The sequence below is a fragment of the Vombatus ursinus genome, unplaced genomic scaffold, assembly GCF_900497805.2.
Source record: "Vombatus ursinus unplaced genomic scaffold, bare-nosed wombat genome assembly UNPS02003292.1, whole genome shotgun sequence".
NCBI lineage: Eukaryota > Metazoa > Chordata > Mammalia > Diprotodontia > Vombatidae > Vombatus > Vombatus ursinus.
In genome coordinates, this window is record NW_020943070.1 from 14416396 (window position 1) to 14439133 (window position 22738).

The 22738-nt window shown below is 36.4% G+C and overlaps 1 protein-coding gene across 1 annotated transcript in view; it reads right to left on the minus strand.

Annotated features, from left to right (window-relative positions):
• TSPAN8 (tetraspanin 8) overlaps nucleotides 1-22738 on the minus strand; it is an 80210-nt gene that overhangs the window by 33583 nt on the left and 23889 nt on the right. Inside the window, exon 2 of the mRNA XM_027873418.1 lies at nucleotides 10588-10747. Within this exon, the coding sequence (XP_027729219.1) occupies nucleotides 10588-10647 (60 nt within the window). The 5' untranslated portion in view covers nucleotides 10648-10747. The remainder of the gene's footprint in view (nucleotides 1-10587; nucleotides 10748-22738) is intronic.

Below are 22738 nucleotides of genomic sequence, written 5' to 3' on the forward strand. Positions count from 1 at the left end.
TGATTTGAAGGAGGGGGGGGTCATTCGCAAATGGGGGAGGGGAGAATCAAGTTAGGTTTAATCTACTTAAAGGAACACACTTTCATTGTTTTGTTTTGTGGAAGCATCTTAGGTGGTTTAAGACTGGACTTGGGGTAAGGGAGACCTGAGTTTGAATCCTACCTCAGATATTTACTAGCTGTATGACTCTGAATGAGTCATGTCACTCCTCTCAGCCTCAGTTTCCTTATCTGTAAAATGAGGATAACAAATAATAACATAGATCACAGGATTGTTTTAAGGATCAACTGAGAATACTTATTGAGATAATTATTTATCACAATAGTCAATGAGATAATTATTATAATCATCAAAATATTATGTATAGGACTTTGTAAACTTTGCTGTATTAATTGTCATTATTCTAACAACTTTTATGTTGAAAAGCATCAAAAGCTCTTTACAAGCTTTCTCCTCCTTATCTTTCTGGTCTTTTCATAATTACTCTGCCAACACCACCATCCCCCAACTCACAGTACAGACATACTGGACAATAACTGTTCCTCATACACATTTCTGTCACTTTTGCACTGGTTGAACTGAAACCTTAACTGTTCTCCCTCCCAGCCTCCAACTCCTAAATTCCCTAGCTTCCTTCAAGACTCACCTCATGTTTCACCTTCTCCAAGAGGCCATTCTAGGTCCCCACAGCTGCTAGTGCTTTCCCCAGTAAGACTACCTTCCATCACTATGCCTAAAGAGCTATAAAAATGTGCTTACCCTTTGACCCAGCAATACCACTTCTAGGGCTGTATCCCAAAGAGATCATACAAATGGGAAAAGGACCCACATGTACAAAAATATTTATACCAGCTCTTTCTGTAGTGGCAAAGAATTGGAAATTGAGGGGATGCCCATCAATTGGGGAATGGTTGAATAAGTTGTGGTATATGAATGTAATGGAATACTATTCTGCTATAAGAAATGATGAACAAGCAGACTTCAGGAAAACCTGGAAAGACTTGTATAGACTGATGCTGAGTGAAGTGAGCAGAACCAGGAGAACGTTGTACACAGCAACAGCCACCTTGTACGATGACTAATATAGATAGACTTAGATCTTCTCAGCAATGCAAGGATCTAAGACATCTCCAAAAGTCTCATGATGGAAAATGCTATCCACATCCAAAGAAGGAACTATGGAGTTTGAATGCAGATGGAAGCATACTATTGCTTTTTTTTTCCTTCTGTTTTGTTTTGTTTTCTTCTTTCTTATAGTTCTTCCTATTGGTTCTAATTTATTACAACATGACTAATATAAAAATATGTTTAATAGTAATGCATATGTAGAGCCTATATCAGATTGCACACCAATCTAGGGAGAGAAGCAGGAAAAATTTAAAACTCAAAAGCTTATGGAAGTGAATGTTGAAAACTAAATATAATTAATTTTAAAAAATTAAAAAAAAAACCATTGATTCTGGTTTACCTTGTACGTACTGATTTCCAAATTATTGTCCAAGAGGGCAGGGAGTTGTTTTTTTTTTTTAATTTCCCTAATGCTTAGTACAGTACCTAGTACATAGTGCTTAATTAATACTTGTTAGCTTATTTATAAATTGAATATATTGAATGTAAAGCAAAAATAGGCCTTATTAAGCCTATGTAAGAGTTGTGATTAGAACAATTGTGTTGGCAGTTAATTCAAGTTACTAAATATGATGAGACAGTATGGGGCACGGCAGTGGCAAGGCACAGGACTGAGTCTTCTGTTGGGGCAGCTAAGTGGTGCAGTGGATAGAGCATCAGCCCTGGAGTCAGGATGGACCTGAGTTCAAATTTGACCTCAGACACTTGACACTTACTAGCTGTGTGACTCTGGGCAAGTCACTTAACCCCATTGCCTAGCCAAAAAAAAAAAAAAAATTTGAGAGTCTCCTGTCATTAATTAGCTGTGTGATCTTAAATGACTTTACCAGCTCCAGGCCTTAATTTCCATATCTGTAAAATGGGAATATTAATAAAACTTGTCCTAGTTATTCCATAGGGTTATTGTGAGAATCAAGTTAGATGATACATATGCTAGTGCTTTAAAAACTGTAAGGTGTCATACAAACCTATGGGTTAAGAAGACTATTATTATAGTATTTTAAAAAATCAAATCCTTTGACAAGTAGCAACAAAACATAATTTATTTATTGGAGTAATTTTCATAAATGATTTGAGTCTGTCAAGCAAGTGATTCAAATGCCAGGAAAAAAATAATTGGACAAAAATTCTTAACCTTTTGTTGTGTCATGAACCCTTTCGGAAGTCTAGTGAAGCATGTGGCCCCCTTCTCAGAATTAAATACATCTAATAAAATGCAGAAGATTGTAAAGGAAATCAATTATATTGAAATATACTTATCAAAATATTTTTTAAAATGTAAGTTTGAGGACTGGAGATTAAGAACTCCTGTGCCTTAATAAAAAAGCATTGTTTACATCATAATTATGATTATTGGGGCAGCTAGATGGCACAGTGGATAGATAGAGCACTGGGCCAGAGTCAGGAGGACCTGATTTCAAATCTGGCCTCAGACCAGATACTTCACACTTACTAGCTGTGCGACCCTGGGCAAGTCACTTAACCAATTGCCTCACCAAAAAAACATCATTATAATTATTCCATTTCATTTTCATTCAAATTTAAACGGAACTTCTCTTTGAACCAAGTATAGTTGGTTCATGTTTAAAGATACATCATCAAGCCCAGCTTCCTGATATTTCAAAAACTTAGCACATTTCAGCTATACCCAAACTATGAGGCATTTCAGCAGCAGGGTCATTGCACCTGAAGGACGTGAGATTTTGTCGGCAACAAATTCTTTTCTTGGGAATTCCCAGGAAAAGTTCATCTTTGATTTAGTAGATAAAGTCTCAAGGAGTGGCTTGAAATATAAAATGCCTTACCCAAAGTCACACATAAGGATCATGAGTTAAAACACACACACACACACACACACACACACACATACACACACACACACACACTTTATTCTGTCAATTAATATTTCACAGAAACTACGTTTGGGCAGGAGGGAGAGTCATGTATAGTCAGGTTTTAGAACATTTGAACTTCCAAAACAAAAATCCCAATTGGAAATATCAGTTTTAACTCCTAACAAATCAAATCGTTCAGGGCTGATATGTATTCAGTACATCTAAGTTCCAAGAGATATAAATCAAGATCTTATAGTAAATGATGAGAGATGGTTTTTACTCTCCTGTTGTGATTTTTAAAGCTCTTGATTCTTTTATGAGCAATTCTATTAAAATAGAAAGTACTAAAAATTTACATGAGGTATCATGTCCTGTCCCTTCAAATATATCAACATATACTGATATGCTGAATGTATATCCTGAAGATATTCAAACACCCACCCAGGTCTTAACAAACCCTAGCTAAGCAATCACCCTAGAAACAATGTGAATGTGAAACCATAAGGTGATAAGAATTTTGAAGAAAACCATACCAGTCTAACCTTTATATTATTTGTAATTTCAATAAATGTTAGGATTGTGACAAATTGTTAATTTTCTCTGAAGGATTTTTCTTTTTAAATCCCAATGTTAACTGTGAGTGGGTTCATCCTAAAAGAAAAAAAGAATATGTGGGGAAATGAGTGGGAAGGCTTGAAATAGTTGCTCCATAAATTCCCCACATCCCCCATACTGTCTGTGTTTTAATTTCAGGTATTGATGTCATCTGTTGGCTGAAAAGATGTACTGCCAGTCCTCACAACTGTTCCTCTCACTCAAAAGCTACATTGCATGATCTTACACTCAGGGTAGGGTGGGAGAAAGAAAATCTATGCTGCCACTCCCAAGGGAAATTCGAAGTACCAAACAGTACTTAAGTGATACACCTTTGTTAGCTTTACATAGCTGTAAGATAATATATCTTTATTAGCACAGAATGAAGGAACTGCGTAACCACAAAAAAAATACAGTAAAGAAATAAAAGTACCACACAATAGAAGTCCCTATGGCTCTGCCTTAAACCACCCTATATATCTGTTATTTAAGCCCTAACCTTTGGCCAATTTCAGATAACGCATTTTAGGATTTGTAGCTTAAGTATTAAGGTTATATAAAGTACTCTAGAAATCAGAAATTCTTTCAAGGGCTGGTTCATTGTCATATACCATCTCTAATCTGGGTTTGTAACAAGCATAATGACCCATTACGAATAATAATGGTATTAATAAAACACTGAGTCTAACACCCTAATGCAATTATAGAGACAGTAACACTTCCTCCTCAAAAGCAAGGAAGAGGACTGACAGACATTCTCAGAGTACACAGGAAGCATGATAGAACCTTATAGAAGTACTTTTGGAACAAGCACCACTTCAATGAGCAATAACAAAAGGGGACCATAAATCCATGCCATTGGATTTATCCAATGTAACGACAAGTGGTCTCTGAATGAAGCCTATAAAATGACTAAGATAAAAGTTAAAAAGACCTTACATGGGTAACACTCCCACATAAAATGGCTAAGTAAAAGATAAAAAAGCCTGGTGTGAGTAGCACCTCCATGAGCTCAACCAGTATTGTTTTAACACGGAAACATCGAACAAATGACTGAATCATACTGAATTTTTTTCTTCAAACAGAAAGGTTTATGACGGCAATTCAAAATCAAGTCATGAGCCATCCTTACAGAGTCCAGATTTTCAAACCATTGCATATTATACATAGAAATGAAAGAAACTACCTACTCGCCGCTACGAAAATTTGGCACATATATAAACATAGGAAGACACAACCCTATATATATAGGAGGCTCATTATATTTTACAAGTTAACAAGAGGCAAATGTTCGTACTACAAATAGAGGTCTCAAAAGTTCCTGTCAAATCCAGCCAATAACCTCCACTGGAGCCTGAGTGTTATTACAAGTAGAACTTTGGTCACAATTAACCCAGATACACCATCAATCCATAATAACGTAAGAGCAATAGTTTTTAAAAAAACATTGCTAAACCAAAAAAAAAAAATCAATATTTCTAAGCAATGTGGAAAGAAAGCCTAGCAGAAAGCTTAACAGAAGAAATCAAAATCATTTGGAAATAGGATGATATACATACCATCATTGGTATACTGTCTGCTACTAGAGTGGTCTAGAAGATACTATGAGTGATTCTAAAGAAAATGAGCTTAGAGCCCAATACTTTTTTTCAATTGCAAAAAGCAGCATCAAAAACAAGAAAAGGGGGCATCTATGGCACAGTGGATAGAGCACCAGCCCTGGAGTCAGGAGGACCTGAGTTCAAATCCAGCCTCAGACCCATGATAATCACTGGCTGTGTGACCCTGGGCAAGTCAACCCCAATTACCTCACAAAAAAAGAAAAAAAAACAAGAAAAGAATGAAGAGGAGCAAGATGACAATGAGGATGGTGATGAGAAATGATGATTATGATAAAGATAAGTAACTGGTCCTGGGATTGATTATGGGGAATTTCTGGGTGAAGAAATTCCCTCTGTGAACATAGCTCAGCACTGTCAAGGCAACTTATAAAGCTGGAAAGTTGTGAGAGCGTAGCTTCCTTGCCCAAGTTCACACAACCAGTATATTTCAGAGATGGAACTTAAACAGAGTCTTCCTCTCATAATAACAAAAAAAATAGTAAAACAATGCTTGCATGTGTACATGTTGTTTTCCCCAAAAGAATGCGAATTTCTTGAAAGCAGGGACTATTTCATCTTTGTCATTTCCTCACCTAGCATAGAACCTGCCATATAAGTAGGTACCTAATTGGTCTCTGATTCAATACTCACCCCTCTCCAATTCATCTTCCACATAACTACAAAAGTATTGTCCATAAATCACGTGCCTTGCTCACTAATCTCTTGTATCTCCCTTCTGCCTAAAGGAAACATCTATTCTCTTCTCTTAGGCATTTAAAGCCTTTTATCACCTGACTCCAACTTTTCTTTCCAGGTTTCTTTGACACGTTATTTCTATTCTTATACCCTTTCGTTCACCCAAAATGACCTGTCTTTCTTTCTCAGTGCTTTACCCGGGACATCCTCTATGTGTAGAATGTACCCCATCTTTACCTCTTCCTCTTAGAATTACTAGATTGTTTCAAAGTTCAAATCAAATACCACCCCCCTTTATGAGACCTTTCAGGATCCCCCAAAATGCTGTCTCATCCTTGAAATGACCTTGGATTTACATGGTATATATTTTGTATGTACTTTTATTTGTATATATTTTTATGTGTATAAATGGTATTTCCCACAATGAGCTATTTGATGCAGAGGCCTTTTCATTTTCTTTGTATCTTCCACACCTAGTACAATGCCTGGCCATAGCAGGTACTTAAATGTTTATGGATTGATCAATTGATAGATCACTAACTGGGCAGCTTTGGTTAAGTCTCTTAAAGTCTATGATCTTCATTTTTCTCATTTCTGAGACAAACGAGATATCTGTCCCATCTACCTGAAGAGTTCACATGAGGGAAATGGTTTTATAAATGGCAAAATCCCTCATCAACATGAGCTATTATCATAGCTCCTTCTTTTTCTTAATTCCACCACTGAGATAAAAACAAGATAGTAACAATACTATGAGCTTGTGTTATTTCACATCTTACAAATCAATTTCTTTAATATCATGGGCAAAAGGTACTGAGGGTTTGAATTAGGATGGTTGCCACATGATTGAAAAGAAGTGGATGGATTCAAGAGTGTTATGAAGGTTAGATAAGTACCAGAAGCCAATGTGCTTCCCACTTGATCAGGCCACCTTTCACGAAGGAGAGACAAACATATCTTTTGACGTACATACTGTTCGGTTCATCTGTCTCCAAGGTTTCATGGACCACCACAAAAACTCATACATGCTCACAGAACTTTCATTTAAGAGATATGATGTTGACATTCTTTCTCTTAGAGAAAGATAGGAAAGACTAGTTCTTTATATTAAATGTCTTAGTTGACAAAGGACAGACTGATTGAATCATTATTTTTCTTACCACTAGGACTCACTATTCTTCACTCAAGCCCTATCCCTAAAATAGTATCTTCCAAACAACTGCCAATATAATCTTCCTAAAACCCTATAACACTTCTTCACAAATCTCTAGTAGCTCCTACTGCACCTAGATTCAAACAATGTATTGCTTATATAAAGCCCCTAGGATAAACAACAAATTCCTTACCTTGCATTTAATGGCTCTAGGATAAAAAAAAAACCCCTTGCCTTGTATTTAATGCCTTTTCCAAGTTAGAGACCTATTATTCCCCTTCATGCACTCTGTGTTCTAACCAAATTGACTTACTTGAAGTTCTCTAAACTTGACCTTTCATCTCTTACCTCAGTGAACATGCAAGCATTCATTAAGAGCTAACAATGTGCCAAGTACTGTGATAAAATCTGGGTTTACTGATAGAAACAGTGAGATAGTGCCATGTTCCAAAAGAACTCACATTCTAATAGGGGAGGACGGCCCATAGAAGAAAGTTCAGTAAATAGAAAAAGATGGAAGCCTTAAGGGATCGGTGATTAGGACCTGAGGATCCTTAGGTTGCATCAGTAGGTCAGATGGAAGTGCCGGGAGTCTGGAGAGTTTAAATATAGAACAGATGCTGAGTCCTGGAGAACCTTAGGAGGCAGTGTCAGGGGAGTTACATGGGAAGGCCTAGTGGTTCTCCATTTCATTGAAATGAAAAGAGTTAGTGTCTCATCTCATCCAAGCAGTGTAAATAGTTAAGTTCAAAAAAAAAAATAGCTAAGTAGCTCAGATGGCTTCTAAGCAGTAGGGTTGGGGAAGTGAGGTTACAGAGAAGGGGAAAGAAAAGAAAGAAAGCTACCTAAGTGGTGGCACAGTTCTTATCACAACCAATGCCTGGAATGCCTCACACCTCAGTTTCTAAGAAACTCCCTCCGGTTTCCATCAAAGTTCAGCTGAGGAGGTCCCTCCTACAGCATAGCTTTCTTGATTCCCATAACTATTAGTATTACAACATAATTACAAATATATTTTGATATTATATCCTACAATATTAGGTCTTTTTTGGGGGGAAGTGGGGTGGGGTGGAGGGTTTGCTAAATTGGATTGCACTCAGACAATGTTTCCAAAAGCAGCTCTGCCACTAAGTATCTTACGAAAGTGGCCAAGTTACTTCATCTGTCGAAACTTATTTCCTTCCTCAATTCAACTTATTTCGCTTATTCAATATCTATTATGTGCAGAGTCCTAAGTGCTGGAGAGGCCTCGAACTCTCAGTTCAAAGATTTTAGGGGCAGTTGGTGGTGCAGTGGCTGAAGTGCCAGGCCTGAAGTCAGACTCATTTTCCTGAGTTCAAATCCAGCCCCAGACACTTAATAGCTGTGTGACCCTCGGCAAGTCACTTTACCCAGTTTGCCTCAGTTTCCTCATCTGTCAAATGAGGTAGAAAAGGAAATAGCAAACCACTCCAGCATTTTTGCCAAGAAAATCCCAAATGGAGTCACATAGAGTCAGACACAATTAAAACAACTTACATAACAATAAAATAAAGTGCCTGTCATCATGGAGCTTAAATTCTACTAGTGGTTGGAGTGTGGCAATTACGCAGAAATATAATGAGGTTGTGATGAGACACAAGGAGAAAGACAGAAAATGGGCCTAGGAAAATTTGAGTTGCATATGTAAAATAAAAGTTGGTTAAACTAAACTATAGCTATGACCCTAGTGCTAATATTCTTTCAAACTCTCATTCTAGAAGTCTAATTTTATTCTAGAAGTGGTTGTCTAATGTCCCATTTTAATCAACTGCCTCTCTACAGCATGGTTTTCTTTAATCAGTGACTCCTGCTGAATTCATCCAAAATACTACAGTAAATTCTTATACTTCACGACCATAACCATAGTCAGATTTCTCCTTAACCCAGGCTGCTTAGACTCCAAAAAGAGTTTGAAACTCATTTAGAGAAAGAGAAACAATCCAGAAAAATTGTATCTGTCCTCCTCAGAGCCAATAACCAGTGCTTAAAAAGTTAATCCAAGGGGCAGCTAGGTGGCACAATGGATAGGGCACTGGACCTGTCATCAGGAGGACCTGAGTTGAAATCCAGCCTCAGGCACTTACTAGTTGTGTGACCCTGGGCAAGTGACTTAAGCCTGATTGCCACAAAAAAAAAAAAAATCAGCCCACTAAAATTTTAGCTTATTCATGTGATTATGCTACACTCCCCATCTGAAGAATGTTGGATCTTTAGTGCAGACTAAATAATAATGGCAAAACATTAACCAATCCATAGATGCCTCACGCCAAGCTTACTTCCTCCAAGCAGCACAGAGCTGTGTGCTCTAATAAACTACAATAGCCAAGTCAAAGGAGACTAGTCATATTCTGCCTTTAACATTTGCTAGTTAGCTGTATGAAAATAAGAAAGTCACTTAACTAGTCCATCTGTAGAATAAAAATGACAGTATCTTCACCACAGACCTCCACAATTAATTGTGCATGCACACTGAGTAATTATTACTAAAATCAATCAGTACTCATTATTCTTCATCCTCTATACCATTATTTGACATAAGCAAGTTTATACTTATTTTGAAAATACGCCTTCAGGGCAGCTAGGTGGCACAGTGTATAGAGCACCGGCCCTGGAGTCAGGAGCACGTGAGTTGAAATCTGGTCTCAGACCAGACACTCGACACTTATTAGCTATGTGACCCTGGGCAAGTCACTTAACCTCAATTGCTTCATCCCCCCCCAAAAAAAAATCCATTTTCTGAAATTTTTGAGACTTAAAAATTGTCTTTACAAGTACTCACAACAGAACTTTCATACTAATTTCCCCTCCCCACCCCCATCTGCAACCACTGAAGTGGCCCATCCTACTTGTGCTTACATATAGGCTTTCCAGTGCTCTCTGGACTTTTTTTTCCACTTGATTTTGGTTTAAACCAAGGGACTTTTAGTTTGGAAAGTATAGCATCATGATTGAAAAACAAAACTTGTTTCAGTTTTAAGGGTAGTATTTAAAAAGATGTATTTTTCAACCTCAAGGTGATAATGCCTTTATTACTTTTAGGATTAAAGTAATAATTATGTCCTTTTTTCCAGCCTTTTCCAATACATTGTTTTTATTTGACTGTCACCATTCTCTTCCAGTCTATTTTTTTCATTCTATAACCCCACCTACATGACATGTTTGTATCCTACCTAGGTGAGAAGGTTTGGGAGGAGAAAGGAATGGAGATGAAATGCGATCAGAGATTTTTCTGTGCAATTGTGCTCACAAATTGGAATGATCCCTTCAGGACTGACAACTACAAAGAACTTTCATTATTGGTCCTGTCCCTCATCGATTTTATGCCTGGAATATCAAAAACATTTATGATATATTTATCTTGGGGGCTCTGAAAAATCTTTCATGTCACAAATAAACTTAAACTAGCCAAAGAATTGCTTTCTAAAACAAAACAAATCCATAGAAAAATATAGTTTTCTCTTCTGTTTCTCTAGCTTACAGTCCAGGTTCATCCATAATTTGGGGGTTTTTTTGTGCCCTGTTTCTATCGTGAAATTGTTTTAAAAAAAAATACACTTACCCAGAATATGAAGTTGAAGATAAACATAGAGTATTTTATAAATCCACTGACAGCTGCCATTTCGAAAGGAAATCAAGAAACCAAATAGCTCAAAGAGAACTCTCTTTAACAGGAATATCCAACAGTGTTTTCAAGGTACCAGATGGATTTTCTGTGGGCTCTGTCACAAAGGAGAAAAGAAAAAGAGAAAAGAAAACATCTCTTTCAATTAATGAGATAGATAAAAATTAACCAACGAATTTAAATGTCACAAGGTACTATCTGTAGCTACACATGTTTTCTTTCATGCCCTTCATGAACTAGGCCAAGATATTTCTGTTCTGCTCTTAATGATTACCTCCCCTAAAGTAAGCAGATATGAAATTACTCAGGGGGATGGGAGAAGGAAGTAGAACCATGAAAAAGTCAACAGCCTCCTGACTTTATCTCATACTATTTGCATGATTTCACAGTGTTTTTTTTTTTTAAATTTAAAGAAAGATACTTGGTGGAGTTTTTTTTTTTAATTTAACTCAGGAAAAGATGACATTTTTGATTTGTGATGAGACATTTTTCTCATCATAGGAAGATGATTGCATCTGTTTCATATTTCCAATGTCATTTCTTTAAGCAAACATCTAGTTTCAACACATTTTTTTAGGAGATCATCAATACTTTTCAGAAATCAAAATAGCCATTGAAGGTATAATGAAATATATTTAGAAGGTTTGAAAATTTGGAGATAGATGCCAAATTAACATCTATGAAACTGCACTGAAAGAGTAGTTCCCATTTATAGTTCTTTAAGGTTACAAAGTTTAAGGTAAATTCAACAAACATTTAATAAGTGCCACTATGTGCTAGGTCCTAGGGATTCAAAGACAAAATAAAAAATCTTTGCTCCTGAAGGACAGATATGCTACTGGATTAGCTCACTTTCCTCAGAACAGCCTTATAAAGCAAATCCTGTGAATGTTACGATCTTCATTTATAAACGAGACTGAAGCTCAGGAATTACGAGCTTTGCTCATGATCACCCAGCCAATACTGTTCTAACTGAAGCAAAATTCAAACCCACGTCTTTGGATTTCAAATTCAAAGCTCTTCTCATTCCTTCATACAGTAGAATACGTTAAAAAAAATATGTATGTTTGCCCAATGCTTATTTCTTTTGAATCTCACTCAGCAGATTCTGGAGCTACTTATATTTAATGGAGGCCTGTGGAGGAGGAGGTGGTAGAGGGGACCAATGTCTTCAGACTGTTCAGTTTGTTGCTTACTTTCTGCGTAAGACGCAATAATCCATCCTATTTGTCACTGTTTCTAGAATTTTCATGTAATGGTCTGCAGTTACTTTGATAAGTTGGTTTGCTTTCTAGGTGTGTTTTCACCTACTTCCTATGCTACCTGCTACCTGGTGATTGCTTTTTTCCCATCTCTTTCTTCAAATTGTTTCTGGGTTGCGCAGTCCTCCTAGCTTAATGTCAAGTAGAGACATTCTTCAGCAATCAATGACCACATAATGATTATCTCTTTCTAATAGTAATAGGAGGAAATTGTGGTATCTGTTGCAGCCGAAAGTAGTTTCATGGCCTATTCAGAGGTAGAGCACACCATTTTGTAACCTGGGATTAGTGACTATCTTAGAAGAAATATGGTGGCTAGAGTGTTGGTCTTAAGATTCAAGTAAGGCTGGCTTTGATCAAACTATCTGTGTTACTCTAGGGAAGTCACTTAACCCCTCTCCAAAAATGGGGATAATAATAACTACCATATATACATAACTCATGAGGTTGCTCTGAGGCTCAGATGAAATCATGTGTAGTAAGTGTTTTGTGAGTCTTAAAATGTTAGCTATTACTACTATCTACCAAGTCACAGGTTAGAATCTGCAAAATGGGGGTGGGAGGACTAAGAGATGATCAGCAGAGCTTCTGATCAATTTGAGACATCCTAATCATGTGGATGAGATTACAAGGTATGCAATGTTGTCTTTATAATATAAATGAACAATTTTGAATGACTTAAGAATGTTGATCAAAGCAGTAACCAATGATTTCAAAGGACTAATAATAAAGAATACTACCTGTGTCCTGACAGAGATATGAAGGATCGAATATGCAGTGTTTAAAAAATTCTTTATAAGTTTTTAAATTTTGAAATTTTTTTAATTTCAAATTTGTGAGCATTTACAAGAATTTTGTTTCCCACCCAACCCATTGGGGAGTAAATAGAAGGGAAAAAAAAAATGCTGTCTCCTTTGTGGTCTATAAAAGCCATCTGTAAAAAGCCATCTATAAAAGCCCACCAATTTTACTATTCTTTTTGTATATTTTCTCTCTCTTCCAGATTGGAGTGAAAAGTGGAGTATTTGTTTCTCTTTCTTGTGCTCTCACATATTGCTTCTCCACAAGAACAAAAAAAAAAAAATGGCAACCTACATATGGGATAAACACATGACGAGAGTGGCCTGTTCTTGTCCAAGGGAGCCTGAGAGGTGACCTAGACTTCCAAATTATGGCTGTTTACTTTTCTGAGTCCAAATCAGAGAATATCTATCCAGAAAATGGACATTTCCAGCCATGAGGCTCACCTCAGGGATAATTTTGATTATGAGCTAAAATGTTTGAGTTGGGCACCAGCCTCTAAAAGGTAGATTTCCTTAACAAGATGCTTCTGAGACAAGAAGAGAATCCTGAAGCTGGAAAGACTAGAACCATGCTTTGAAGGACCTGGAGAGCTGTACTGACCCTCCATGACATTGCCAAGTTGCTTGATTGGTAAAGGTCAAAGGTATGCAGGGAGTATTTGTTCAGCAGCCCCCCCAAAGTATCTTTACTTGACAGAGTGAGTCTAATGACTATAACGTGCTATTTGAGTATTTTGTGCATTCTCTATTTGTTCATAGAAGTCTGCATCAATATGATTCGGGTATGAATCATAGGATTCTGTGTTGTGTATTTTCTGGTTGAATAAATAAAATTATATTCCATACCTGATGACTATATTGCACACTGAGCACTAAACCCATTGGGGTAAACCCTAGCCATGAGTCATAGTTAAACTTTGTTTTAGAGATTTCTTTAGAATTGCAAGTAAAGGCATAATAAAGAAAGGGGATGGCTCCAAGGTTTAAACCTAGCCAACTGATCCAGAGTCCTTTGGAGAGTGGGAGACCCAGGCCATGAGTATCACATGCAAATGACTTTCTAACTCCTCCATATTCAAAGGAACCTATAAAACTCTCCTACCTCAGAGAGGGAAACACTCTTCAGAATCATTATAAAGTATATTAGAAGCAAGATGGGAAGAAATAATGCAACAGGTTTGACACTGGGTGATGTGGTATAAGTCATTCTGATTCTCACTGACATCCCAAGATGCTCTGGAAACAATCTCCCACCAGGCTGCACACCAGTTAGGTTTCCTAACACAAAAGCTTCAGTCTTCCTGATTCCTGGTTTGGACATTAAGACTGCTTCTTTTCATAATTTACAAACTGTGAATCAGAGCAAAATCATTGTTTACAAGGAAGAAAGGAAAAATAAAAGTTGTAAGGGCTGCCATATGAAACAGCTTAGATCTGTTGTTTGGCCCCAGAAAGAAATACTAGGAACAATGCATAAAAGTTACAGAGAGGCAATATTTTGGCTATTTAATAGAAGCTTCTTGACAAAGAGCTCTCACAAAATGGAATGAGCTTCCTCAGTAAGTCCCACCCACTAGAAGTCTTCAAGTATAGACCAGATTCTTGTTCAGGGAAGACTTGGATTAGATGTCCTCAGAGCTCTCTTCCGACTGAGATTCTATGAATTTCTGATTTTTGTTTGGGCAGGACCAGATTTTCCACTCTCTTCGGTCAAGTTTAGAATTTATTTTTTTTAAAAAAATCAATATTTGGAGGCCTTGAATCACACTTGAAAATGTGGGTACTCTGGGATCTTTTCTCATGCAAAATGGAAATGCTTTAATATTTAAATGTTTCAATATTTCATGGTATTGGATTTCATCCCTGCAAGTATAGCCTTCACCAATGCAAGTCACAGCCCCTTTGTAACTTAGATGGCCTTTGAGAATTGCTATGGCCAACCTGATGATGAGAGGGTATTTATCTAGGAGCACAGCAATGAGAAATATGTAAATTAACTGTATCTAAATTCCTCAGAGGCATGATGCATCGCATTATTTCTTCCCTTCTTATTTCTAAGATATTTTATGATTCTAAAGATCATTTTCTCTCTCTGAGGTAGGTAGGAGGTAGAAGGTAGGTCAGTTTTATAGGTTTCATTGAACATGAAAGAGATGGAAATTCAGTTATGTGTGTTACCCGTGGCCTGGGGCTCCTCTGCTCTCCAAAGGACTCTAGGCCAATGGACCAAATAGTGGAATTAGGAAGGCTGGAACTCTTGAAAAGTGAAAACATCAGATTTAAGAATAGCTGGCCATCTCTGTGAAAAGTAAATATGAAATTCTGGCACATGTTAGATTAGGCTTCCAGTTATTTATTTTCAAGCAAGTCATGAATATTTTATTTTATTTTGAACAAACAATTTAATAAGCACCGACCCTGTCCAATGCATTTTATACAAATCAAGGCTGCAGAGATGGCTGTGATCAGATTCCACTTTCAGACAGTATAATTTCGTAGACATTAATCTTATACATGGCTATAAAGTTATAGGTATTAAATTTTATACTTAATTTAATTAATATTAAATTTTAATGTTTGACATTTTAAAAAGAATTTTAAATTTCCTAAATATATTTTTGTATGAGAAAGACAAGTTTTTACTCACTTAATTCTCCAAAAATTTTTACCAAGAACCTAATGTATGCAAGAAAAATAGCATTTAGGGTTCAGGGTTGATCTTACAGATTTCATTGGCAAAGAGAACTCCAAGATGAGGAAATTCCCTCTATCACTGCAGGTACACACCTCCTCTGGCTTAATAGAGCTGTCTGGGGCAGTGACTTGCTCAGGGTGACACAGACAGTATATGTCAAAGGCAAGACTTTTGTATGAAGGTCTCCCTTATTCAGAGGCTAGCTCACAACAGTGTCTGGTTACTAAAGAAATAAGAGCTCCTGAAATATTATATTGGATATGATTCTATCTTGTTTGAAATTGGAGATATGACATCACTGAATAATGTAATGGTGACAAATCAACAAAAGTGATTCAGAGCTAATCATGTATAGAATTGAGTGACCAATGGTTTTCCTTGCCCAAATCCCTTGTTTATTATAATCTTAAATTTCTCCATCTGTAAAATGGAGATAATATCCGTAGACCCTACCTCACACAAGATTATCATGAGAATCAACTAAAATAATATTAAAATGCTTTCTAAACTTCAAATTTCTCAATCAAGACCAATTATCATTTTGATGGTGATGATCATGTTTTCATTTTTTTTTTAGTTCAGCTATAAATAGAACTAAAACAAGTCACTGGCCTATTATTATTCTTTTATACACAATATCCTGTGTGGATTAAACAGGTAGAAAAATCTGCTTTCTCATAAATGCTTTTTTGTTATTATGATCACATAGGTACCATAATTGTAATTTCACTGAATGCAGGTCCATACTTTTTCTGTAACTTACTCTTAAGAGTGTTGCCTAGAAAAGTGGTGTCAGGGTAGCTAAGTGGCGCAGTGGATAGATCACTGGCCCTGGAGTTGGGAGGACCTGAGTTCAAATCTGGCCTCAGACACTTGACACTAGCTATGTCACCCTGGGCAAGTCACTTCATCCCATTGCCTAGTCAAAAACAAAAAAAACAAAAAAGACGACCAAGCAAATTTCAGAAAAACCTGGAAAGACTTACATGAGCTGATGATGAGTGAAATGAGCAGAGCCAGGAGAACATTGTACATAGTAACTGCAACATTGTGCTATGACTTACATTAATAGACTTACCTCTTAGCAATAAAGACTCATGATGGAAAATTCTATCTACATCCAGAAAAAGAACTATGGAGGAGTAGCTAGATGGTGCAGTGGATAGAGCACTGGCCCTGGAGTCAGGAGGATCTGAGTTTAAATCTGGCTTCAGACATATAACAGTCACTAGCTGTGTGACTCTGGGCAAGTCATTTAACCCCAATTGCCTCATCAAAAAAAAAACAAAAACAAAAAACAAAAAACTATGTAGTCTGAATGCAGATCGAAGAATACTCTTTACTCTCTTTTTTTTGTTTGTTTCTTTCTCATGGTTCCTCCCATTGCTTCTAATTCTTCTTTACAATGTGACTAATGTGAAAATGTTTATTCTGAATGTATACGCAGAGCCTATATCAGATTGCATGCTCTCTTGGGGGGTGAGGGGAGGGAAGGGGAGAAAATTTGGAACTCAAAAATCTTATGAAAGTGAATATTGATAATTAAAATAAATTAATTAATTTAAAAAGAACAAGAAAATAGATTTGAATTCAGGTCTTCCTGACTTCCAAGCCACCTCTTTACATGATGGCAGCCTGCTGTTTTGGTGCAAATATTCCAGTATTTTGTTTGAATCTGTATAGTTCAAACAAACAAAAACACGAAACTTCCCAAGGAACACATTTAGAAAATTCAGTGATTAGACTTTGGCACAGTTGGATTTCAGGTATTCTACTCAGGGTGACCTTGTATAAACTAAAAGTATGCCCTAGGGCCTGCTTTGCCTATACTATTCCTGATTGGAATGTTCTGAGATCTTTGGATGAATCAAATAGGACAACTGATTAGAATAACGAGCTTACTCACATGATTAATGCTGAGAAAAGTGTTATGTCTGAGTCAACAGGGTAAACAGTGAATGACAGAAATTATAAGGAAGGTCAGAGAAGGACATGCAGTTCCAGGCCAAGAATTTCTTCATGGTCCCTTATTAACATCCTTGACTAGAGCTTTATTTCTAACTAAAATACTGGTCTTTAAATATATTTTCAAAAAGTACGTACATACACAATAATATCTAGCAAAACCTGTGTAGTCCATTTGTGTGGAAGAACAAAGAATAGGGCCATTGTCTCTATTGTGTCCATCTTAATTTGAACTGGTGCCCAGTTTCCCCTGAGCTGTTTGTCCTAACTCACCCTGCACTTGGAGGGTGGTAACTTTTTTGGAGCAAAATAGATCTACGGTCTCTGAAGATTGTACAGTCTATTCAACCTGGGTTTTGTTTCTTTTCCATCGTTATTAGATAGTATACACTGGCTTATAAGTCAATCAGTATGGTAGAGTGGAAAGAATACTGTCTGCAGTTCTGGATGCTGGGGCTGGGTTCAAATGTCACCTCTGCTACTTACTGCCTGTTTCCCTTGGGACAAATCATTTCAACTTCCCTAGTTCTTGGTTTCTTTGTCTGCAAAGTGAAGGAGTTTAAGGAGAGCAACCTCTGACATCTCTTCCAGCCCTAGATCCATTATGCTAAGTAACTTCAACAGGATTTCAGGAATGTGATCCATCTTTCTGTTAACTTCCTGTCCAACAGAAAGTGAGAAGCAAAAACTCAGGACAAAGAAATGGGAAACATCCACTGTTAGAGGTTATGGGATGGGTTATGAACGGGCAAAAGAAGCTGAAGGGTGAATAGATATGTAAAAGGAGCACTGGAGTGTTACCCAAACTAAGCAAGGAGAGATTAGACTATCAAAGAGGAAAGAGTTGTCCAAAGTGATGAATACAGTAGATAGGTAGAGAAAGATGAGGACAGTGAGAAGAAATAAATCAGTTAATCAATAAAAACAAGATTAAACAAGACATAAACTAAGGGCCTGAAAAGAACTTTAGAAGAGTTAGGTATGACAAGATCTCTGGCAATCACTTGATGGGAATAGAAAGTAATTAATTTTGGGAATAGAAAGTAACTAATTTATTTCTCAGTTGTGCAGAGCATCTTTACAAAAGTAGACTATGTGCTAGGAAATAAAAATATTAACAAATGCAAAAAAATTGACAAATCCTTTACTGAACACAATGCAATAAAGTTTTTTTTTTAAAAAAAGAACCTTTGAATAAAGAATTAAAACTAAAATAAGCTAAATAATTTAATGCTAAATTATCAAGCATACCAAAGAATAAATCAGAATGCATTCAAAGTAAATCCAATATTCATTTTTGTTTTAATAACATTAAATGGCACAAGTATGTGGGCCTTTCCTTAATATGGTGAATAGTTTCTATTTAAAACCAAGAGCCAGCAATAGCAATAAAAACCTTTTTAGTAAGATCAGGAGTAAAGCAATCGTGTCTACTATCACCACTATTGTTTGATATAGTTCTAGAAATGCCAACTATAACAATTAAAAAAAATTGAGGGAATAGGCAGGCACAAAACAAAAAGAAACAAGATTATTACTTCTGCAGATGATACAATGGTCTACTTACAGAATTTAGCTAAAAATTAATTGAAGTAATTAATAATTTTTGGAAAATTACTATGATATAAAACAAATCCACATAAATCATCAGAATGTATGTGTATTATCAAAAAAAAAAGCCAGTAGGAAAGGATCAAAAGAGAAATTACATTTAAAATAACTACAGAATGTATAAAAAGGTTTGGGAGTCCATCCTCCAGGACACACATAAAAACAATACAAGTATAACTACAAGACACTATTCACAGTATTATAGTATTAAATATAGAACTAAATAACTGGAAATATTAATTTTTCATGTATGGCCCATGCTACATACATAAATATATACACACATATGCATGTGTATGTATAGATGTGTGTATATAGATACATTTATATGTATATTGCCTAAATTAATTATTCAGTACTATGCCAATCAAAATTCAAAAGAGTTATAGTACAACACTAGAAACAAAATAACGAAATTTATTTGGAGTGAAAAAAAAGGTTTAGAATCTCTGGGAATATAATGAAAAAAATGAAAGAAGCCTAGCATTGCTGGATCTCAAGGTACACTACAAAGTAGTAATCATAAAAACTGTTTTGTCTTCGTTTAAAAATTAGAAAAATTGATCAATGAAATAGATTAGGTGCAGGAGGTGAAGAAGCACTTGAAAATTTTAAGATGGCATTTGATATTAAACCCTGAGACTGAAACTACTGAAGTAAGTACTCACTCAGAAAATGACTGGAAAAACTGGAAAGCAATTTGCAATCAATTAGACATATTATATCACCTTACAACATATAGACAATAAGCCCTAAAAGGATACAAGAAGTATATGTGAAAGTTCTCATAAAGCAATTAGAGAAGCAGGAAACTGTGGAAAGAGGGAGAGTTTGTACCCAAATAAAAGAAAGCAACATAGAAAATAAAATGGACAATTTGCATTACATAAAATTAGGAGGCTTTTGCACAAACAAAAGCAATGTGGTTGAAATTAGAAGAGGCATGTACACAGTAACAGGCACACTGTGCTATGACTGACTTTGACAGACTTAGCTCTTCTCAGCAATGCAAGGATCTAATCTCCACGATGGAAAATGCTATCCACATCCAGAAAAAGAACTATGGAAACTGAATGCAGATGGAAGCATACTATTTGCTCTCCTTTTCTTTTGTTGTTTTGTTTTTCTTTCTTGTGATTCTTCCCATTGATTCTAATTCTTCTTTACATCATGACTAATGTGAAAATATGGCTAATATGAATGTATAAGTAAAGCCTATATCAGATTGCACGCCATCTTGGGAAGTGGGGAGGAGAGGGAGGGAGAGAAAATTTAAAACTCAAAATCTTATGGAAGTGAATGTTGAAAACTAAAAATTAATAAATTGTTTAATAATTTTTTTTAGAAAATTAGAAGGGGCATAATTAAATGGGGAAAATCTTTGCCAGTAACTTTATCTGATAAAGATCCAATATCCAAGATATATAGGAAACTGAATGAAATATATAAGAACAAGAGTCATTGCCCAATAGACAAATGGTCAAAGAAGATTTAAACAGGTAGCTCTCAAAGGAAGAAAAGCAAGCTTATCAAGGGGAGATACTAACTATTTAGCTACACTTAAAGAGGACAGGAACCGAAATTAACCAACTCTTTATGGAAGGATCCGGCAGATAAAAGCTGGAGTCTAGGTGACGCCCACCTCTGCATTTCCCACCCTCAGACTCATCCTCAACCTTTCACTCTCCCAATACCGTCCCAAAACCAATGAGTTGCCAACTCTTGTAATTTTACCTACAATACATTTCCCACATCTATCTCTTCTCTGTAGTCACTCAGCCACCTCCCAAATCGAAGCCTTCTTACCTCTTACCTGTGCTTTTCTAAGGCTCCCTAAGGAGCTTCTTTGGCTCAGTCTGCTCTTCACACAACAGCTAAAACTGATATTCTTAAAGTACAGGTCTGGCTAAGTCACTGCCTGACTCAGGAAACTTCCTTAGTTCCTGATTGCTTCTAAGATAAAATGCAAACTACTCTGACCTACTGAGCCCTTCAAAACCTGGCTCCCACCTGCCTTTTGGAACAGATTATATATTATCTCTCTTCAACCCCTCTGAATTCTAGACAAACTAGCCTACTTATAACTTTTTAGTGCACAACATTCCACCCTCTATTTCCCTGCCTTTTTAAAAGTTGTCCCACATTTCTGAAATTCTTTCCCTCCTTACCTCTCCCCCTGGGAAACCCCAGTTCCCTTCAGGGTATAACTGAAATACCAGTTCCTACAATGTTCATTTCCTGATTTCCTCTGTGGGTACTATCCCTGCCCTGAATTTTTTGAATGAATTTTATATTTACTACATAGGGATGTTTTTTCCCCAATACAATCAATGTAAACTCCACATGGTAAAGGACTCTTATTTTCGTCTTTGTATGCTCAACTATTCAATCTACAAGCATATATAAAAAGTTTTATTTTTGCTTTTGCCTCCCCAGCTCCTAAAGCACAGTGTCTAACACAGAATAAGCACTTAAAAAATATGTATTCAATTCCATTCAATTGAGATAGAGTAACAATTGACAATTTCTTCATGTCTGCCAATGATCTGAGAGACAAGCTCCCTATCCCTTCAAAAGTTTCTCCCAGGCATTTTCTAACCCATCTCCTAAATTGCACCAATTTTCATATGGTGGTAGAAAATTTTTCAAATACTTTTCTTTGGTTATTTACACTTCTTTTTTGACCTCAGTGTTTTAGTTCTTGGATTATTGATTCTTACATGGTGTGGTAATAGAAAGTTATAATGATTAGAGTTCAAACTATGATTTGCAAAACTTGATTGTTCTGAATAGGCCCATTAAACCTGTGGAAAGTTTTCAGAGACTCCAGAGCTGGAGTCCCCAGTGGTTTTTTTTTTTTGTTTTGTCTTGTTTTTAGGCAATCGGGGTTAAGTGACTTGCCCAGGGTCACACAGCTAATAAGTGCCAAGTATTTGGTCTGAGGGCAGATCTGAACTCAGGTCCTCCTGACTTTAGGGTCAGTGCTCTATCCACTGCGCCACGTAGCTGCCCCCAGTCCCCAGTGTTTTTAGCAGCTCAGTTGTTACCAATTATTTTGCTACTATGAAAAAATAACACATCAAGCCTTCTATTATTTTACATGCGCTAATGTTCAGATCTCTCCTTGAAAATTATATGGGTGTATATATATAATATATATTATATTTATAATATATATATGTATGTGTGTATGTGTATGTATGTGTATAATTTTATCTGTGTTAATTTTGTGCAAAAATTTTTTATTTGGTGTAATCAAAATTGCCCATTCTTTCTTTTACGATCCTCTCTGCCCCTCTTTTGGTCATGACCTTTTCTCCTATTCCTAGTTGAGGAAGGCATCATTTCAAGAAAGGTTCTGTCATCCCTTGAAGTTCATCAATGTCTTCCTATTGCCCCTCTCTGGGCAGAGAATCACAGCTCCCAGAAGTTCCTAAATGTTTCCACTTCACACCCCCCAATATCATTTCAGAGGTTGTAGTCCAAGCAATAGATCAACTAATTCAAGTTTCTGAGGTTTGTATTACATTTTGGTGACTGCACCCAGAAAGATAATGGATATGACCCAACAATCCAATTCTGCCAAATGGTAAATAACAAAGATTACAGGGTACTCGATTGTTCCTTGTGACTTAACGCCCCGCCCCAATACACAGGCATTTGCACCACAGCATCATCCTGTTCCTTTTTTCTCTTTCTTCCGTTTCTTTTCTTCTCTCTTTTCCTTTATTTCTTTTCCTTTCCTTTTCCCT